The 22018-nt window shown below is 43.0% G+C and overlaps 1 protein-coding gene across 4 annotated transcripts in view; it reads left to right on the forward strand.

Annotated features, from left to right (window-relative positions):
• Positions 1-22018, forward strand: part of SH3BP2 (SH3 domain binding protein 2) — an 86726-nt gene that overhangs the window by 59678 nt on the left and 5030 nt on the right. For 2 of the 4 annotated variants that reach the window (XM_066573048.1, XM_066573044.1), the window contains exons 2-11: positions 119-258; positions 8149-8251; positions 9551-9668; positions 10034-10104; positions 11320-11402; positions 12315-12374; positions 13855-14659; positions 15155-15275; positions 15854-15909; positions 17645-17723. In XM_066573048.1, the coding sequence (XP_066429145.1) occupies positions 123-258; positions 8149-8251; positions 9551-9668; positions 10034-10104; positions 11320-11402; positions 12315-12374; positions 13855-14659; positions 15155-15275; positions 15854-15909; positions 17645-17723 (1632 nt within the window). In that variant the 5' untranslated portion in view covers positions 119-122. The remainder of the gene's footprint in view (positions 1-118; positions 259-8148; positions 8252-9550; positions 9669-10033; positions 10105-11319; positions 11403-12314; positions 12375-13854; positions 14660-15154; positions 15276-15853; positions 15910-17644; positions 17724-22018) is intronic. The other 2 variants (XM_066573047.1, XM_066573046.1) reach the window with 2 other exon arrangements.

A 22018-nucleotide genomic window follows, 5' to 3' on the forward strand; every position in this document is an offset into this window, starting at 1 on the left:
ATTTGGAATGGAAACAAAAATCTAATATTTGCAGTTGAGTAAGTCTGGAAACAACCTGACTGCACTACGTAGAGCTGTAAGGTTTAGGACCTGAATTCATTCACTCCTTGTCTTACAGAAATATGGCATCAGGAGAAGTCAGCTGGCCCATTCCCATGAGGGCCATCGGTGCGCAGAACCTACTGACGATGCCAGGAGGAGTCACAATCGCAGGATACCTACACAAGAGAGGAGGGAAACAGTTACAGCTGTTTAAATGTAAGTTACTGAAATATATAACTACAGTAAAAATGTGTATTTGTTGGTGTTTTTATCCTGTTTGAACCGTTACAACCGAAACCAGTTTGTGCCTTAATGAGCAACTCCTTTTTTAGTTTTTTTCTATTGAGGAATTCCTAGGGCCATAACTTTTTTAACTTTTTCGTCAATGTAGCCGTATGAGGGCTTGTTTTTTACAGAACAATTTGTATTCTTTATACTATGTATTATACTGAAATGTTGCAGTGGTTCAGAATAAACCTACTTTGAAGTTTGACTCAGATTTGAGCTTTGAGTCACGGAGGGGGGCCATTACGGCAGCTCCCTACCCGCATCATGAAGACTGACAGCTGTATAGGACAGAGCTGTCACTCTGAATGATGTGAGCGGGAGAGGCTGGAGGTACTGGGTAGACCTGTCTCGGGTTCATGCTGTCCATGGTTTGGGCAGCATGAACCTGGGGCCAGAATCCCTTTAAAAACGCATTTTTTTAAGGTTCATGCTTTTGTGTCATCGCATTCCAAGAGCCATAACATTGTTACTTTTCCATCAACAGAGTTTTATGATGGATACTAGTGATGAGCGAGTATACTCGCTAAAGGCAATTGCTCAAGCGAGCATTGCCCTTAGCGAGTACCTGCCCGCTCGAGACAAAAGGTTCGGGTGCCAGCGGCGGGCAGGGAGCTGCGGGGGAGAACGGGGCAGAACGGAGGGGAGATCTCTCTCTCCCCCTCTCCCCCTCTCCCTCCTGATGACTGCCGCTACTCAACACTCCCCCGCGCCGGTACCTGAACCTTCCGTCTCGAGCGGGCAGGTACTCGCTAAGGGCAATGCTCGCTCGAGCATTTGCCTTTAGCGAGTATACTCGCTCATCTCTAACGGATACTTTTTGCATGTTGAGCTCTAGCCTTCATTTATCCCTTTTTTGGGAGCATATTAGATTTTGATCACTTTTTATTCCATTTGAACAAAATATGCATTCTGGAATTTTTTTAAAAGTTTTTTTTATGGCTTTTACTATGTGCCATCAATAATGTGCTAATATAATTCTATGGTTTAGCACGATTATATCAATACCAAACCTATATAGTTTTTTTTGCAGATTTTTTCACATTAAAAAAAAAAGATTTATTGCCGCGTTCAAAGAACATTAACATTTTTTACATCAACGGTGCTATGTGAGTTTTTTTGTGGTACAAATTGTACTTTTTAATATTACCATTTGCTGTTCTGTATGACATTTTAATCGCTTTCTACTCAGTTTTTTTTTTTGTAAGGGGAGATATGCAAGATAAGCTATTTTTGCAATGTTTTAAAAAACAATTTCAAGGCTTGCACCATATGGGTTAAATAATGTACAATTTTTTTCCTGTGGGTCATTACAAACAAGGCAATACCATATTTGTGGTGATTTTTTTTGTTTGTTTGTTTTTTTACATACTAAGGATATGTGTAAAGTTGCGCTCGAGATTCTTGGGCACAACTTGCATCGGACAGCATTCGAACTTCTTTTCTGATGTGCTGAACACTACAAATTAACATGTGCTATTCGTATCCAAAAATTGGACAAGAATGGGACATGCTGGGATTTTTTTTTCACTTGCACTGTCAGTCTGACTAAAACAAAGCCTGTGTGCGTGCATCCATTCAATTGAAGAGGTGCTATTTTCAGGCAATTTTCTGAACAATTTTACGGTCCAAAAATTGGACAGAAAAAAGCCCACGTGGATGTACCCTATGGGAGAAAATTGGGGCTTTGACTTTTTTTTTTGTATTTTTTACCCTTTTTTTCTTACACATTTTATTTTTTACTTTTAGCTTTTATCCCAATAGGGGACTTGAAGTTGACAACTTTTGGTTGTTTATATAATACACTGCAATACTTCAGTATTGCGTTATTATATATTGCATATAAAGCTCAGTCAGGGGCTGAGCCTCATAGTCCACCGTAGATGAAAGACCCGGAAGACATCTTTAAGCCTCTGGGTGCCCAAGCAATCCATCAGGATTCCGCAACCACATCATGGGGGCTCATGGGTGACAGAGGGAGCACCTCCCTCTGTAAGACTTTTACATGCCATGGTAATATTGACTGTGGTATGTAAGAGTTAAACAGCTGCATCTGCTACCTCTACACCACGATTGCTACACCCTATTTTGGATCCATGAGGATGGAAGCCCACCCATTGATTCTGTATTAAAGCTCCTTCCAGACCCCTCTCTGAACCATAATAACTGATCACCAGGAATCCAAACAGAAGCGTATCTTAGTAGTTTTAACTCCAGGGCAATAATTTTCTTTTTACGATTCTTATCTGCTGCCGGGTTCTCACCTGGGACAAGGGGTCAACCTAGTTTGACTGCCATGCAAGAAGGTCAATAAACAAGGGAAACTCCTTTATTCATTCATGTGAGGCTTTTATCAACATGTTCGTCATGCACTGTGCATTCAGGAAATAAGGTAAGGGAATTAAAGGGGTTTTCCAACTAAGGACATTTATCCCCTATTTATCCACAGGATAGGGGATATATGTGTGTATGTTGAGGTTCAAGCCCTCTCTCTCTCCCTCCCCCCCCCCCCCCCCCGCTCCCCACTGCAACCCCCCACTCACCCACGGCGCTCCCCGAATCTTTTCGCCCGAGTACGGAAGTACTCGAAAATCGCCATACTTGGGCGAAAAAGGGGCGTGGCCGAGTAGGTTCACTCATCTCTATTCCTGATGTACTGCATTATATGCAGAGAAACGCGTAGAACCGACCGAACCGATTAATTGATTAAATACTAAATCGGAAATAAAATCAATAGTGAAGAACTGATATTGAGGTAATAATGAGTGCGAGTGGGGTTATTATACCACAATTTAAATAAAAACATTCCCCTCGGGCCTTCCGGGTACAAATATGCATCAATTTGTACTGTAGGAAATCCTATCTAAAATATTCTCCCAGGGGCTATAGCTGCCGTGACCAACAACCAACTATCAAGTCACTCCTGAATAGAGTCCTCCACTGGATACCCCTTGTGGGGTCCCAGGAAACTATCGTTTCGTGTTCTGTGGTGTCTTTTACTCTCGCGTCTATTTCCAATTCACTTTATTTTGACGTGAGTTGTATGTCAATTATCATTAAAATTTAGTTTTAGACGTCTGTGAGGGCTACTAGTGTGTTCATATCAATATATGCCTTTGTAAACACGTATCACTTATAGTCTTCATGGTTTATTGTCAGGAAAAAAAAAATGGCTGCCTGTGATTTTTGAATAAGTCAACCAAAAAAAAATAAAAATCAGGTTGGCAAGGCTGCACCCTCCATCTTATAGAGATGAGTGCAGTGGTGGTCATACATGCAGACAACCACTCCATTAACAAGGGGTATTTGAGGTACACAGATTTTGGAATCACTGGAAGTCCCAGTGGTCTGACCCCCGCAATTCGACATTTAACCCCTAACCTGTGGGTAAGCGATAAATGTCATTAGTGTGAAAACTCCTTCAAGAGTTTTTGCAACTGCTGATTATAAAGTCGTAGGACTCTTTCACCCAAGCAGACACTCCTTAATCTGCTGCTGTGGAATTCCGCTTCAAAACCCCCATGCCTACATGCGGAATTTGATGGGGAGTTGGCGTCAGAATTAAGCCATTTTCAATTCTGCATCAAAATCCAGAGAGGCTGCAGATTTTGGTGCAGAACTTTCAGCACCTTGCGGAAATATACTGCTAGTTATAAAGCACCCTTCATCAGGTGTACGGTAAGCTCACTTGTAGAAAAGAGGATTTTGTTTTTAGAAATGGCGTCACTTTTACGTTGGCTGCGTTGGCTATTGCAATTTTCAACTAAATGAGGGTACTCAGTATTACGAAACACAGTCCATGGACAGAAGTGGCGCTGTTTCCAGGGAAACCCCTTAAAGGGATCTGTCACCAAGTTCATGAATTTTGATCCTGAGCTCAGCTCGAAGTCACGAAGGCTGGTCACGCTGGCGTCTCCCCGCCAGCATCATGCACACTGACAGCTCTCTCCCCTTTAGTATATAGGGAGAGAGCTGTCACTCTAGCTACATGATGCAGGCAGGGAGAGGCCAGTGCGGCCCACCTCCATGACTCAGAGTTCAGCTCTGAGGCAAATTTCATGACCCTTGTGACAAGATCCCTTTTAACCTGGAAAAACCCTTTTAATATTCTAAATATTTGTCCAGTATCAGGGACACCTTCCAGAAATTATCATTTGCATAGTTCCCTTTGTTTTATAATCCAGGTTCACCCTGTGCAAATACATGATGATCTTTGTATTGCTTTCTTTAGTTTTACAAGTCGTGATTCATATTCACTTTTCAAACACTTGACTGTCCAATGAAAGCTAGTTAAAAAGACTCAGCTATTTGACTTAGACACGCCATTCAGGTGTATTTGAAGTACTGAATGGAAGAAAACCCTGGGGGGGGGGGTTTGGGGGGGGGGGGGGTTGAATATAAGTGAAAAATAGATATTTTTGACATTTTTATAGAACAAAGAGCCTCTAACACCTTTATTGGGTCTGGATATCTTAATAAAGATCAGTATGTATTGCTATATTTATTGTAGGTCATACATTTCCTTTCTTTTCTTTTCATTATTTCAGTCAGGCATGTATTACAAACATAGGGAGATGGATAGTGCTGTTTTGGCCTTATAATAAAATCTAGAAATATTGCAGTTCTCACACTGGCCACTAGAGCACACAAAAATACTGACATTTCCTGTTCACTGCAGCTCATTTGTCAGCTTTGCTGTATAGACTGGAACAGAGTGAGCAGAGACATCACATTATTATTAGAGGGGAGGGTTAATGGCTGATGACAGCTCCCATGTACTGATGAAGACCTAGATAATGCTGGAAAGCAACACTGTATACTCATAAAAGGCCCGGTATGTAGTTTGTCTGCAATGTCCCGGTATCAGGGATGGGGGCTGTACTCTGACAATTAAAAGAGGACTTAGCTCTCATAGTGCCAAGTGGGTTTCATAGCCCTTTGATTCTGGATATCAGTGGTGCTCTGAGATCAGACCGTATTGAGATATATGTACCGTAATACATATTTAGGGTTAGAGGGGGTACTAAATGACTGATTGTGCTTCATTTTACCATTATACCTTTAGACTGCTTTCATAGTTAAAAGGGAATGTACACTTACCAAGCTGCGGCTTTGTACTGCCGGTCAGGATGTCTTGTGACATTCATTGATAAACCACATATCTATGTGGTCATCATTTGCTAAAACTCACAACAGGCAGACGCTTTCAGTCCCTGCATCAGCTCATTTTGCATCTACATTTCACCTATAGCTTATCTCATTTGTTTGTTAGGTTCTTACAAGTACTAAATCGGCCTAAAAGTGTTAATTTGCATTGTTACCTTGTAGCAGCATTTGGCTTGGAATATTAGAACTGATTAACTCTATCTTTATCCATTACAGCTGTATTCCAATGGAAATGTCAAGTATTTATACATAGAGCAGTAAAATTGGGTAGTTTAAGGAATTCTGAAAGGATCTATAATGAATATCCAGATTTTTTTTACCAGGTCCAATATTCTTGGCTGATTATAGTTTTAATATATCTTTATAGCAGTCAGAAGTGATACAGAGCTCCAAATCCCCTGCAAAGATATAGAATTAATTAATAAAATTCTTGCTGCCTGTGGCCACCACTAGAGGGGGCTTATGTGCTTACTGCATACTGTGTACGTATTGAACCTAATGCACTATGCACTGAGCTCCAAAATTCCTTTTTGTAGTGTATGCAAGCAGCTAGACTTTTATTATTTAGCCCTGTCTATGAAGGAGATTTGGAATTCTGTATGAGAAAAAAAGAGCTCCAATTGCTAAAAATAAATATTAGGAAGTTAAACAGAAACAGTCTTAGTCTACAAATCAATAATGAGCATATATGGATATTAATTCTTCAGGAATGTCACTAAAGGCCCATTTAGACACAACGATTATCGCTCAAAATTCGCTCAAAAGCCATCTTTTGAGCGATAATCGTTGTGTCTATCTGCACTGACATCGTGCAGTTTTAGTTAAGCCGTCGCTGATCGTTGTCTTTCAGCGTGCTGAAAGACAACGATCAGCCTTATCAATGATTCTTAGCGGGATACAGCTGATACTATTGTTTCAGCTGCATCCCGCTTCCTGAACACAGGCTGGGTATGAAGAACAGAGCGGTCCAGCTCTGTTCTCCATACCCCGCACAGAGCGCTCGGCTGTCTAACAGCCGGGCGCTCTGTGCAGAAAACATCTGGATGCAGAAGACAAGTGGGGACACCCTGCTTGTCTTCTGCATTTCCTGCTCGGAGCGCTCCACTGTATAACAGCCGGGTGCTCGGAGCGGGGAACAGCAGAAGACAAGCACAGCGCAAGGTGATCGCTCATCTTGAGCGATCATCTTGCGCTGTAAATGACACAATGATTATTGCTCAAAAGACATGCTCAAAAGTCTTTTGAGCAATAATCGTTGTGTCTAAATGGGCCTTAAGACACAGTTAAAGTTGAGAAAATGCAGAAACTATCTGGAGTTCAGCCCAGTGACATGCATCTCCCACTGTACAGCCTTTCCACTGAAAGGTTGCTGCAAACCCGCTAGATGGAAATTTGTATAACGCCTCTGCCTTTACCAGGAATTTGCATCATAGAAGTGGCAGTCGGTCACTTTGCAGCAATCTGATAAGCTGCTGTCAGGGTGGAAGTCCCCTGTCTGGTAATGCCCATGAAGTAGCGGATGTGTTTGACCTGTCACTTTTTAATACATTTTCTAAAAAATATTACATAGCTTAAAGAACACCAGTCAGCTATGGTTAAAAATATGAAAACTTTAAGGGACTTTTCACACTAGCGTTTCGCTGATCCATCGTGGGAACAGCAAAATGGAAAGCAAATGTTTCCGCTTTCAAGCCCGTAGAAATGTATTGAAGGGGAAGGTCTTCAGTTTCAATCTGTTTTTTTAAACAGGATTAAAAGTACAGACTGCTGCGCTTTGCTTTCCAGTTTCAGAAACAGAATACAGATAGGTACTTTTTTTTTATGCATTGTACTCATTGAGAGGCGGATGAAACTTGAAGACGGGGGTAGTGGTGGTTCTTCAATGATTGTGGCTCAGCGGTTGGCACTGTTGCCTTGCAATGCTGGGGTTCTAAATTCAAATCTCATCAAGGGCAACATTAACTATAAAAAACTCCATATAGCCATCACCCTTGGTTAGACTTGAACCTACAACTCCAGCACAGCAAGGCAACAGTGCTAACCACTGAGCCACATTCTTCATGGATGTAAGCAGAAAGCTTACACAGATGCTTTCCATTTCATTTCTGTTTTCCGCGTAAGATCAATTGCTGAAATTCACAAGAATTATTAGAAATATATTACATTACTTATACTGGGTTACAATCTGTATTATCCTTCAGAGTAGTAATCACAAGTCTGCTCATTACTGGAAACAGTTGATAAACTCAACAAACTTGTCAGTTTAGCTGAGCTCCTGTACAGGCTTGTAGTTTCTCCTACATTAGCTTACTCTGTAGTGCCTGTAGAAAAGATAATGCTTCAGAGAATGTAAATCAACCTTGGTAAGCTCTGTCCATTCATTGAGATTTCAGCTCCGAAGCCTGCAGAATTGTGAGTACAGCCCAGGACTAGGATACAGACTGTGACTTTTTTAAACACTTTAATTGGAGGGTCATTATCAATAGAGAGTGGCATATAGTTTAAAGCAGTACATGACCTTGAACATGGCCTAGAAAAAGGGCTGAGCTGTAATACCAGATGCAGTCCGTGGACAAGAGTGGTGCTGTTGTTGTCATGATCAGTTCCTCTGCTCTTTGAACTGCTACAAATTTAATGTCATCCTTATCTTTTCAGGGCCCCTGAGATATGTGATCATACATAAGGGGTGTGTTTACTACTTCAAAACGAGCACCTCAGCCACCTCCCAAGGCACTTTCTCGCTAAACGGGTACAACAGGTCAGTAGCAAACTATTTACTATCATTTGGCTCATTCAATGTAATAACTTTGTACATCAGCATAATGTATGCCACATCAAATGTTGGTCAGGAAGGATATTGTTTCTCCTTAAGGAGAGCAACTAGAAGGTGTGTGAAGAGACTTATAAGGACATCCATGCTTCTCTGGGAAATATGCAAATGGCAAATGGAACAATACCACTGCAGCGCCACCTATTGGAAGGCAGCATTCCTCAAAGTCAATGTTTGACTCTTTAAACAAGTCTTGTATGACTGGGTATTGTTTGATCTTTCCATTTGCATATTTCCAAGAGGAGCATGGATGGCCTTATAAGTCTCCTCACTTACCTTCTAGTTGCTCTCTCTAAGGACAAACTATACCCTTTCTGACCCACATCTAAAGGATTCTCACTAGCCATGCCAAAAACCTACTGCACACTGATAAGTGGCAATCACCTCAAAACATCTGTCTGTGTATGGTTTTTGGCTTTCGCTTACAATTCCCAGTCATTGTTACATTACTTCCATCTATGACACTCGCCCATGACATCCATATGCCCATAATAGCTGGCACTGCGGAATATTGTTCCATCTTCCCATCTGCAAATTTCCAGAGGAGCATAGATGTCCTTGTAAGTCTCCTCACACACCTTCTAGGTGCTCTCCTTAACGACATTCACATTAAAACTAGCTTACCGTTTTTTGTGTACAGCTTCTCTGCAGACTAAGTGCTTCCGATTGAACAGACACAGCATAGTCTAATTCTGCCATCATATATTACTCCAATACCTCTGCCTCCACTTTTTACAAACATACAGGTGGCAGAAAAGGAGACAGATGGACTCTTGACTACCCAGAGTTTGTTTGTAGTCTGCCACCATAGAAACACATAGTGTCTCTTTGGTACGTTCCTTATAACTTTAAAGGAGTATTCCCATCTCAGACAAAGTATGGCATAAATGTCTAATCAATGGGGTCCCACCTCTTGGACCCAAACTGATCACCAGAATTTCGGTCTCCTGACCCCGCCCCACCACCGTAGCTACTGGTGGCTGAGATCACAAGAACAGCATTCACTGCTATGGGGTTACGGAAACTGTGTAGAGCAGCCAAGTTCAACTGTTTCAATAATCCCGGCCACCTTTACAGCGGACAGGCTGGTATTCCCATATCAGCCATGTTTAGTTGAAATGGGCATACACCTTCAAGGTGGCTTCCAAGTTATAGATGTCCACTTGAATAACATGGTTGGACATGGATTATAAGAACTAATCACTAACCACTTTTTGTCTTCATTAGGGTAATGAGGGCAGCAGAAGAGACGACGTCTAGTAATGTGTTCCCCTTCAAGATGGTCCATATCAGCAAGAAGCATCGTACTTGGTACTTTTCAGCAGCATCTGAAGAAGAGCGGAAGGTACTGTTGGTGGGAGGCACAGAATAATTATTTTCTCTGTAGAAGTTAAAAGCTGACATTCACCCCTGTGTCAGGGATGTAAATCTCTGAAGACCTCTGTAGGAGTTTAGATATTATACAGAGGCCTCTTTGTCAAGTTGGTGGCAGTCAAAACCAATTTTATCTTTAAACTGTGCCTATATAACTTGTCAGAAGATACCCTTTGAGGTGCATTACAGCTTTAAGGAGGGCCTGATTATGGTCCAACCACCTGTCTTGTATGTCTATTCCTTGCTGTGCTAATTAGACATGTGGAAAATTTTCAAGACAATGGGTTATATTCACGTCTAGAATATCCTTTCTAATGGTCAACATTTCTCTTTTAGAAATGGATGCTGGCTTTGAGGAAAGAGATTGACCGCTACCATGAGAAGAAAGAGACAATCACAGACCTAAGGTATCATTCTTTCATTTCTCCACCTCTTAAGGGCTTTTTTACATGGCCCAATGATTGGACGAGAACATTCGTAGGATTGTTCATTTGCCAGATCATCGGGCATTGTGCACCAGATGAGTTGACGGACAAGCAAACACTCATTTCTTGGCTGATTGCATCTTTTGTACAGCCAAGAAAATCATCTTTGTTGGCAGCAGCTAAAGGCTCCTGGGCCTGGGTGCAAAAATTTATCTTGGGGTCCCCCAACTTCTCTTAACCCCTTAATGCAGAGGTGTAACTTGAAGCTCCTGGGCCCCAATGCAAAACCTGTAACAGGATCCCCAACTATAATGTTTTATTCATAGTACTGGGCTCCCTATATGGAGAAGAGATGCCTTATAGGCCCTCTAAGGCTTCAGGGCCCAGGTGCAACTGCAACCCCTATATCCTCTATAGTTACGCCAGTGGTTTGCAGCACATTTTCCCAGCATTTTCCATGTTCATTTCCCATGAACATGGAATATGCTGCTGGCAATAATGAAACAGTATGGCAGACGAATGATCATATGTGACAATCGTATGTCAATTAAATATTGTGAATCAGCCTATGTGAAGGCCTGGATGATGAGTGCTAATTTTGGTCGACACTCGTCATTGGGACCAGATCTATCAATGTAAAAAGACCCTTAGTTTTAGTTGAGGTGAATGGGAGTTGTGCCTGCAATACAATGCCAGGCCACTGCAAAGTGTACGGAGCTGTCTGCTGCCTGCTCTGTACACAGTGATCTAGCGAACAGCTGATCGGGTGGTGGACGATCAGCTATTGATGACTTATTCTGAGGCTAGCATTAAGAGAGAGACTCAGGCCAGCTTTATTGTTCCTAAATAGTTCTCAATGTACTCAATATACTGCATCAATCTTTCAGAGCCGCACAACTGCTTTAAATGTCATAAAAATACAGTAAGGCCTCGTTCACACAGCACTGTTAGTGTCAAATCCGTGTTACAGCACAAATCCAAAGCTGAGCATCAGATTCGTTCCATGGATTTTCATGCAGATGGATTTAGCCCCAGTCAATAGGTGAACGAGGTCAAATAACACGGAGATATATGAAATATGGTATATGCAAATATAAATGATGAAATTAATCAGAAAACATTGAAGGATATCTCCACATTTCATAGCTTTGCATATTTATGGTACATATGACAACTTGCTGATTGTTTCCTTCACAGTGATAGTGCTTCGGACTCAGACAGTTTCTATGGCTCCGTGGAGCGTCCTGTGGATATAAAATACACACATAATCCCGCTGATGGTAACGTTTCATCTCAATTTCATACATTTTCTATGATAAAACTTCACTGGTATGACAGATTTATTATAAAAACCATATTATGGACAGCACTACTAAATATCCAGCTTTTAACCCCTTAAGGACCAAACGCGGTACATTTACGGCGCTTGGTCCTGGGTTTTAATCCCCGCTGATAGTAGGGATACGGAGTGGGATTAAAGCCTCTATGTAACGTTTCCAGCACTAGATTGCAATCCTGGGCACAGCCAACAAGTACGGGTAGCGAGGTCGGGTAAGCCAGGGTTGGTACATGGGATGTTACAGCAGTACAGAGAATTAAGCAGAGAGGTGGTCAGAAGCAAGCCAGTTGTACACCGATATGTCAAGCAGCACAGACCCTGATCAGCTCTGTTGGTGACTATTTTCACTACCGGGGAATATTTTCCCCAGTAACTGCGGCTCCTATGGATGCGGCTCCTATGGATGCCCCAGCTACAGTGAAAACGTGTGACGTCATGGGGTTACAAAAATAAGTTTACAAAAAATTACAGGTTTCTCTGCTACAGGCTTTTAGAACAGGAGCCTGGCTGACAGTAGTCATCAAAGCCACCACCTTAAAAAAAAGTAATGTGCATGTTTAAAGCCCATTAGTGAGGTCAGTAAAAAGTCATATTGGGGTCACTAATGGCACACTGCAATGTTTCAGAATAACACATACATGGGGGCAATAAGCATACCTGTCCTAGGCTCATGCCTCCTGTGGTTCAGATTCCCTTTAACATCCTGTGGATTTTAGTTCCTACATTCCGTACTGATTCGTTTCATTTAATATCTGTATAGTAGCTTTGTTTTTGATACTTGCCCAGAATAAAGATGTACTCTACATATATGAATTAGCTGATGACAGACTGAGCTTTCACTATACATTTACAGATAGCTGGCAGGATGAAGATGATGATGAAGAAGACTATGAACAACCAGATATAATGGATGGTAAGCTGTCTGACAAGAGTGTGTTCAATGGATATTAAAGAAGTTATCATACAGAAGACATTTACAACATATTGCTATTGATGTGCCATCCATGTCTGCTTGTTGGGGGTCCAGCTTGTGGGATTTTTGGAAAACACTAGAACAAAGTGGGAGCAGCGTTACAAAAGTTTACAGATATAACAAAGTGTAACTTGAGTGTGGTAACTTTGTGCCATAAATTATGTTAAGCCATTAAAAAGCCATTGTAATCTTAACAAAACAAAGGCCACTGTAAAGCTATTAAAAGGCAAATAAACTGTGGCACAGAAAGCTATGTTAACACTTTAATTCTCAAGTTGAACTTTGCTATATCTGTATGCAACTTGTCTCTTCTAGGCTACTTTTGGAGGCCACATGGTTGGACCATTAAGGTCAAGGAGTGACCATGCACCCTTTGAAAATGTAAAGCAAGGCATCAAGAGCTAAAGTTGTTCTGTTGCCCTTGCCATTTTGTTCTAGTAACCATTGGAGTTCACATAGATGGAAAAGTCAACAATCACACATATCCTAACAATATGCCACAATGTGTGTAGTAAGAAAAAACATAGATATAACAAAGTGCTATCAATGCACTCCACTTCTGCTGATATGGACTCTGAGGATGGTGGCCACATATTGGCTAGCTCTGGCCCTCTCCTGGTCATTGCTCATGATTAATTTGATTCAAGTCAAATTTATACACTGAATTTATTATACCCCCTCTCGTCTACATGTCATGGGTCTATTTGCCTCAGCGAATTACCCCCAATGTTTGACCACTGTAGGCACAGTCCTGCACATATTTTGGGAGTGCAGTGCTTTCCAAGATTATTAGAGATATGTACTTGAATTCATGGAGTCTCATCTAGCGACTGCAAGAATTATATATACTAAGGTCCTGTTTGGAATGGTGGTAGATATACCTGTGGATGTGGCCACCCTTAGCATGTATAAATGCCTGTTCTTTTATACTAAAAAGGTAATTTTACTGCATTGGAAACATCCAAGCGGCCAACTAGAGCTGCCTAGATCCAGGTAGTCAATCGTGTGGTGTATAAACTCAAATATCTGGCTTGAGGGTGCCCGGATAAGTTTGATGAAGTATGGGGTCACTGGACAGATTGTCCAGCAATGGCAAAAGAGATACCTATTTCGTTGGTTGGCCTGCTCTACTATGTAAGAGATCCTACTTTGTAGATTCTTATCTTTACCAATCTTTTTAGTCTCGCCAAGTGAGTTTTCCCCCTCGTTCATCTCAGATACCCTGGTTGAGAGTCCCTTTCTTTTTTTCCTCACTGGTTTTGACTTTTGCAATAAACTGATATGATAATCAAGAAGTAAGCATTTATTTGTGCAAAACGTAAATTATGGGTAATTCAATGTGATCAATGTTCCTGAATAAAGCAATGGGAATAAGTTGAATTTTTACATTAAATGGGTTAATTGCCTGCTATTTCTCTAGCAGACAGTGCACCAAGCTATCCACCACCGCCAGTTCCAGTAGTTCAAGAAAATGAAGTTCTTGCAAACCGGCCATCAACATCTAGAATTCCAGGAGTAACAAAACCCCCTTTTCCTCCTGCTTGGTCACAAAGGACTGGAACTATCACATATCCAATGAATCCAAGGGGCAGTATTGACAGTTACAATGTACAAGAGTCCGCTGGAAGACCTCCACTCCCTGGATTCCCGCCTGCTCATAAAGCTAATGATCCAATAAATAGATCAACTGACAAAGCTGAAAAAGATCCCAAGAAAGATTATCTGCGCATTTCTAATAACAATGGTAAAAAACCACCTCTATTACCGCAACCAACACCAGGTCATTGGGCAGAACCGTTGTCCTCCCAACCAAAAAGAGACATTGCAAGCAGTCAATCTAAGGAAACAATGTTTGTGAACAAGCCATCGTATATAGTGGGAAATAATATAAAATTTAAGGATGAACTCGCTAATAGGCTCCACAACACAGCTCCTCCCGTACCCGAGAAGCCAAATCACAAGATTAACCATGTCATGACTCCAGTAGTACCCACAAAACCAACTGTGCCACCAGCCATTAAGCAAAGCACAATGAACAATTATGTGCCACCGATTCCAAGAAAACCGAAATCATTAAGTGACTCTTTAATATCACCTGAGCAGTCTTCACCCAATATGCTGAAACCCATTCTTAGCAAGCCACCTACCATATCAAAACCTCCTACATTGCCTAGGCTACAAGTACGGGCAACAGAAAGTGACAGACCTGGATTCTCGTCAAAATTGTAAGTATACATTATCAATTTTGATTCAATGTATCAAAGGGATTGTGGCTTCTTTAGCTTCCAACTCAGCCATTAGCACTGGGAAAATCCATGTTTGGCCATATTTTTTTCTGATGTCTCCATTCACAGTAAATCAGGCCTTAACAGGCAGGCCTGTATTAGGCACTAGGCACTGGCGCCAGTGCCTGGAACGGCTCCTTCCCATGGGTGGCACCAGAAGACGGGGAATTTTTTTTTTGGCTTTTCTTCTTTTCAAACCCCTTCCCCTGTGTTCTGCTATACTACATACTCCTATATTTCTGGAAGGGTGGCGTAGGTAGGATTTCCTATTATTTTAGAAACAATAAGCAGTGTTGGAAGTGCAAGATGGCTGCATATCTTACCTTTCCTTTGGAACTAACCTTCAGTCACCTTTACCCTAATAGCCCACTTGGTGTAAACTCATTGGTGCCTAATTTACAGTTCGCAAATAGTATATTTTCTGACTTGCTCTAGGAGATCACCCCCTGATGGACAGAGTTTCAGAGATATCACAATGGAATTACCAATCCGTCCACCAAAACCAAAGAAGAGTATGGATGATGACAAAAGCGATAACGAGGATGACTATGAAAAGGTAATGTCCAGTAATAACTAAAAGGTGTATTTTGCAATCCAGCAAGCCATTTTTCACAGCATAGCAAGCATATAGTAGAAAACATCGTAGACTACTACCCGAGGCGGAAAACTCCTTTTCACCAAGGGCCACATCAGCATCATAGTTGCCTTCAAAGGGCCGTTTATAAGGCTAATTCACATGGGTGTATTTGCACTCCATATTACAGACAGTCTCATCCCTATTTATTTGCACTGCGGTGTTCAAACATGCGTTTTTCACCCGTGTTATTCATGTTTATAAAAAACATTGCAGCATGTCCTATTTTGCTCCGAATTACAGACTGAAATTGGCCAGTAAAGTCAATGGGATCGCCCAAATGTGCAATGAATATTCACTGCATCTTCATACAGAAAAGCATGTGAAATCTATGGGACCTTGTGTTTTTTGCCAGTCCTTCTGTGTCTGGACCTCGTCGCGGGCCACATAAAATGACGTGGTGGACCAGATTCGGCCCGTGGGCCTTGAGGCTGCCACATGTGCAGTAAGCCCATTTATTGTATATTGTGTTATCATATAATCATTCTGTTTTGTTTCAGGTTCCTTTGCCGGCTTCTGTTTTTGTTGATACCTGTGATTCTTTTGACGTAGAAAGGTAATTTTATTATATTTTCTGTATTTATACCATTATATTAAAAAGCATCAGTACTGTAGAATGTGTAGAATCAAGGGTTTACATACAATGCAGCCCGTGCAACTTGTATAAGGTTCATGGAGGGAAGGCCTCAACTTAGGTTGACCCCAACCTTTTCTAAACTTGACGAGGTTGGCGCCAACCCTTTTTAAGCTCTTCCTGTCTACTGTGAACACCATGTTAAAAAACTAGGGACAGCAGAAGCAGGCACCGGTCACAAGGACTCCCTCTTTCCAGGCAAAGGGAACAAATGGCAAGGCGGCATGAACTTGTATCAGTTGAAGGTGCCATTTTGATCTTGCAATAAGGCCCTTGTCCTCTGTATAGAATGCTATATATTATGTAGAGGTGGTTCTTAGTTTCAACATATACATCATATACATTTGTCTGTCATCTGTTGGTGAGGGGCAGCTGGAGAGACAGTTTTTACAGAAATTAACAACTTAAACCCTTAAGGATCAAGTGTAGTAAATATATGGCGCTTGGTCCTGGGCTTTAATCTTGCACTATAGTAAAAAGCGGCATGGGCGACACTATATGGACACGAGAAAATCGTAGCAGTACCCCGCCCTAGCTGCATAAAAAAACCGAAACAAACACATCACCTAAGAAGTGCTGTCTGCTCCGTTGCGTCTTCTTACCAGTTCCCCGCAGCTATCTTCAGGCATTTCTCCCTGGTCAGGAATTTGCAAATCCCTGCCTCCAGGAAGCTCTGCCTCTGACTGGCTGAGTGCCACGGCACTCAGGCAATCAGAGCCAGCGCTCGATGGACCAATCAGAGCTATTCAATTGAGGCAGGAATCTTGTCTTGGCAATCTTTGCCCACTCTTCCTTGCAAAAGCTCTCCATATCTGTCAGATTGAGAGGGCATCTTGTGTGTAGCGCCCTCTTGGGCCATTTTTGTTCACAAGATTTCCGTTCATTCCTGGGATTTTAGGACAGGAGAGCATAGTGAACCACAGTTTTATATCTTCCTACACTACCAGAAATGAACGGCTACCTTGTGAAATGGAGACCAAAGTGTTCTCAGTTTCACACATTAAAGTCTATGGTTCCGTCCATGGTTCTGCTTCAATGTCATTTTCGGCATTTGAGACGGAAACCAACAGTATGAATACCCCCTTATCGGGTTCATTGGGCAAGCAAATGGGGAAATTGAGATACATTTATGGCATAGACTTTAACCAATGATGAGGCCCAGGCATCACCATGTTCTGGCCGGTGGGGTCGCAAAAAGAAAAGGTTGAGAAGCTCTGGCTTAGAGGAACGTAGCAGAAACACATTTACTGTATATGAATATTTTTATAATGGGGGAAGTTATGAATATAGAAGTAGTTTGTGCAGAATAGAAGTGCTGATAGGTCAGAGATGAAGAGGAGGATCACATCTGGACTGGATCATGTTACTTAAGAAACTTCAAAAACTTCAATAACATTGACAGTAGGTTTCATCTGCTAGTACATGAGTAAGGGATTGTGTGAGGCTTTGTTTTCCTCTACATTATATATGATAAAGCAGTGGGTTACATAGAAAAGTTGACAATTCTTGCCTCTGATGAAAGATCTCACCCTAATGTATATCAGCAAAGCAAAGTTCACTCCTGCTGTGGTGCTGAAAATATTTTTGCACAGCAAGCACATGTAGTGATGGCCTCATCCCTTTACGCTGGAGATAAATGAGAGTATTGTTATTTCAGGATGTTCAAAGCTACGGATGCCAGAGGAAGCCCCCTCAATGGACTCTTCTGCATCAGAAACTCTGCAAAGGCCGGAAAGGTAACCCTGGAGCTGAATGCAAAATCAGCAGTTTAGTTTAGCTTTCGATTTCTGCATATTATTTTCACAGCAATTTCCTGTTTCCTGATGGTCGGCAAAATTAGTTTGGAAAACTGAAAGACTGTTCATGATGGAGCCGCTGGGGATTCCCCATAGAGTAGGCTTCCCTACTCGGGACACCTCAGATCCAGAATGATGAGCTGCTCAGTAAGAGGGGTTTCCATTTTTGTGGACCTCCTGCCGTCCTGGTATTAAAGGAAAACTATTCATGTGATTTCCAGGGGTGCCGAGAGTGGGAGCCGGGGTGATCAGCTGAACCCACATTCGGGAAGGGGTTGTGGCACAACCTCTTTATTTTTGAGATGGTTCTTCTGTATGCATTCAGCAGAAATAGAAATGTGGGTATGTTCCATTGACTGGAACATCAGAGGCACACCGAGGTTATAGTAGGGTCCCTTAGAAAACTATGGATGCCATATTACGGCTCCATAAAATTTGAAGGTTGTTCAAAGGCCTAATATATCCAGACTAGAGATGAGCGAACGTACTCGGATAGGCACTACTCGTCCGAGTAATGTGCCTTATCCGAGTACCTCCCCGCTCGTGCTGAAAGATTCGGGACGCGCTGCGGAGCGGGGAGCTGCAGGGGAGAGCGGGGAGGAACGGAGGGGAGATCTTTCTCTCCTTCTCTCCCGCCCGCTCTGCCCCGCTCCCCGCCGCAACTCACCTGTCAGCAGCGGAGCGCCCCGAATCTTTCAGCACGAGTAGAGCGGTACTCGGATAAGGCACATTACTCGGACGAGTAGTGCCTATCCGAGTACGTTCGCTCATCTCTAATCCAGACCCTATGTACAGTCTAACTAATGGGGTTCCAGGTAAAACTATCATTTTTAATATATAGTATGTATGGAGACAGAGGCGTAACTTGAAGCTCCTGGGCCCCAATGTAAAACCTGTAACAGGGCCCCCAACTATAATGCTTTATTCATAGTACTGGGCTCCCTATATGGAGAAGAGAGGCCTTATGTGCCCCCTAAGGCTCCTGGGCCCGGGTGCAACCGCATCCTTTGCATCCTCTATAGTTACGCCCCTGTATGGAGGGTTTGTTTAGTTGCCTTCCTTGCAAGGTTGTTCATATAGTCTACCTGGATCAAATGGAGATTTACTGAGCAGTCATAAAAATAGAGTGGAACCTGGTGTGCGCCAACTTTATTAGACACTTTTTTCACTTATCTTGAGCCATCAAAGTACCAAAAAAAGGAGCATGGCTATTGTTACTATTACTGGTATATAAGGTGGCATAAGAGATAAGTCATGCCTGGCTACTTTTGATACATTTGTAGAAATTTTCTCCACTTTAGCAAACTTGTCTTTGCGGTCTCTGTATGCAGCTCTAAGGCGTCGGTCAGACGACCGTTTTTTGCCGCGATTTGTGGATGCGCATGCGATCTGCGCATATATAGAACCATTGCTTCGCAATGGAATCGGTCACGTCTGCTTTTTATGCGGATATGCGATAAATTATGGGACACGACGAATCGCAGATCGCGCCTATCTGCGTTCTGCGATTCCTTGTGTTCTATATATGCGCTCAACGGGGCCGGCGGCAGCAGCACCGACCCCATTGAGAACATATACTATAAAGATCATTATCCTCTGCCACAGCTGTAACAGCTGTGGCAGAGAAGAACGATGTTTGCCCATTGAATTCAATAGAGCCGGCAATACAGCCGGGTCCATTGAAAGCAATGGGCTGCCGGCGAGTGCGGCATGAATTTTCGGGAAGGGCTTAAAAATATAAGCCCTTGCCTGAAAACCATCCAAAAATGTGTAAAAATAAAAAAATATATATACTCACCTTGTTCCTGCAGCCGGAGTTCAGCCGCAGCCGTCCAGCAGTTCTCCTGAACTGCTCTGTGTAGTATTCAGCAGGCGGGGATTTAAAATCCCCGCCTGCTGAATGGGCTGCCTCTGATTGGTCACAGCCCTCACCAATCAGAGGCAGCTCTCACTCACCCATTCATGAATTCATGAATGGGTGAGTGAGTGCTGCTTCTGATTGGCTCAGCGCAAGGACCAATCAGGGGCAACTCTCAGCTATTGAATGACAGCTGAGAGCTGCCCCTGATTGGTCCCTGCACTCAGCCAATCAGACGCAGCACTCACCCATTCATGAATTCATGAATGGGTGAGTGAGAGCTCCCTCTGATTGGTGAGGGCTGTGACCAATCAGAGGCAGCCAATTCAGCAGGCGGGGATTTTAAATCCCCGCCTGCTGAATACTACACAGAGCAGTTCAGGAGAACTACTGGCCGGCCGCGGCTGAACTCCAGTTGCAGGGACAAGGTGAGTATATATATATATATTTTTTATTTTTTTTACACATTTTTGGATGGTTTTCAGGGAAGGGCTTATATGTTTAAGCCCTTCCCGAAAATTTATCCTGCGCTCGCCGGCAGCCCATTGCTTTCAATGGAGCCGGCTGTATTGCCGCCTCCATTGAATTTCAATGGGCAGACAGTGCTCCTTTGATCGGGCCCGTTTCGCCGAAAACGCTGCTAGCTGCAGATTTTTCGGCGAATCGTCGGACCCGGTCACGCGATTTGCAGATGCGCATCCGTCATGCGATCCGCAAATCGCGGCAAAAAACGGTCGTCTGACCGAGGCCTAATACTGTATACAAGCATACAGGAAACATGTGAAGAGATAACAAATGCTCATGCAGCCATCCACCAGATCAGGAGCTGCCAGTGAGCCCAGGCTCTGACAATAGCAGGCTCCATCGGGAAACATGGGAGCACATCGCAGGTAGAGCATGCCGCAATGTTTTGTTCTCTCAACATCACATCAGTGAAAACATTGCAGATGTGAAGGAAACCATTGAAAATCAGCGGTTTCGTAATCTGCTTTTTTACTGACTCTCGCATCACGCAAAAATAGTGTGATTTTTCTCGCCTGTGTGAAAGCACCCTGCACTCTGATCTTATTTCGCAGCTTTGCAGGCAAGTGTCAAAGATAACCGACACCCACCGTATATGTATCGGACTCGCCTCCCAAGCTTGCTTCATATATAAAGCATATGCTGTGGACTGTTTTGTATGTTCTAACTGCTGGGGGTATGTGCAGTTAGGACATATATAGCTGTATTTGTGTCGGGAAGGGGTTAACATCTTTTGGAAGTGTCTTTGGAGCCCTTCACTTGCCATTAGGGTCTATTTCATTGGGGTAACCTAGTAGACCTTACTGATAATATAGTATCTCCTGTGTGTTTAGTAACAGCCAAGATTAAAATGTAACTAAAAGTTAACCAGCTAAAGACAGGTTCCAACTGATTTGGTCCCCATGATCTTTTATTAACCTGACCTGCTCTTCGCCCTCCTTTGTGAGCACTGTTGCCTTTCTGTTCGTTTGGTCAGTAGGTTCTTGTTGTTGACCTCCTTCCCTTCATTGTTTTCTTCCTCTTCTTCCTTTTTACCTTTCATGTGTTTTTACTTGCTGTCTCAGCTGACCCCCACATTGCTAGTTAATAATTATAATTGTCTCACCTCTATACTGTTTGCCCACCCCTGCATGTTATAGGCTGTGCGGCACTATATATTGATCCTCTAAGTGATCCGCACTTTACTTTTTACACCAGTTTCCTTTTTCTAAAAGGGTTGTCCAAGATGTGTATTTTTGTATTTTCTTTTTAAACGTGTTCTCCCTGCCAAAAAGTAACAAACAATCATGTATTCACCTCTCTTGACTCCTTGCATCTCCCGCAACACTGCTCGGTCCTCCGTGCCCGATGTCACAGACTGCTGCAGCCTATGATAGAGCTTAAAGGGGTGGTCTCGCGAAACAAAGTGGGGTTATACACTTCCGTATGGCCATATTAATGCACTTTGTAATATACATCGTGCATTAAATATGAGCCATACAGAAGTTATTCCACTTACCTGCTCCGTTGCTAGCGTCCCCGTCTCCATGGTTCCGTCTAAATTCGCCATTCTCCATTCAGCACGAGCCGCTTCAGTGTGCTCCCCGCTACAGCTCTTCTGCGCATGCGCAGACGAGCTGTCACTGCTCGGGAGCGCGCTGGAGCGGCCATTCTGTACCTTCCTCTGTTAGAGGAAGGTGCCGAGCTGCCGAGCTGTCCGGAGAAGCCGCCCAGCTGTCCCGCCGTCTAGCTGTCCTGGTAAGTGATGGGCCGGGGGGGCTGCCGCTCCGCCGGGCTGCGCCGGGGGGGGCTGTCGCTGCGCCGGGGGAACTAGCGCTAGGCCGGGGGGGCTGTCGCTGTGATGGGGGGGGCTGTC

Source organism: Eleutherodactylus coqui, chromosome 7 (genome assembly GCF_035609145.1).
Source record: "Eleutherodactylus coqui strain aEleCoq1 chromosome 7, aEleCoq1.hap1, whole genome shotgun sequence".
NCBI lineage: Eukaryota > Metazoa > Chordata > Amphibia > Anura > Eleutherodactylidae > Eleutherodactylus > Eleutherodactylus coqui.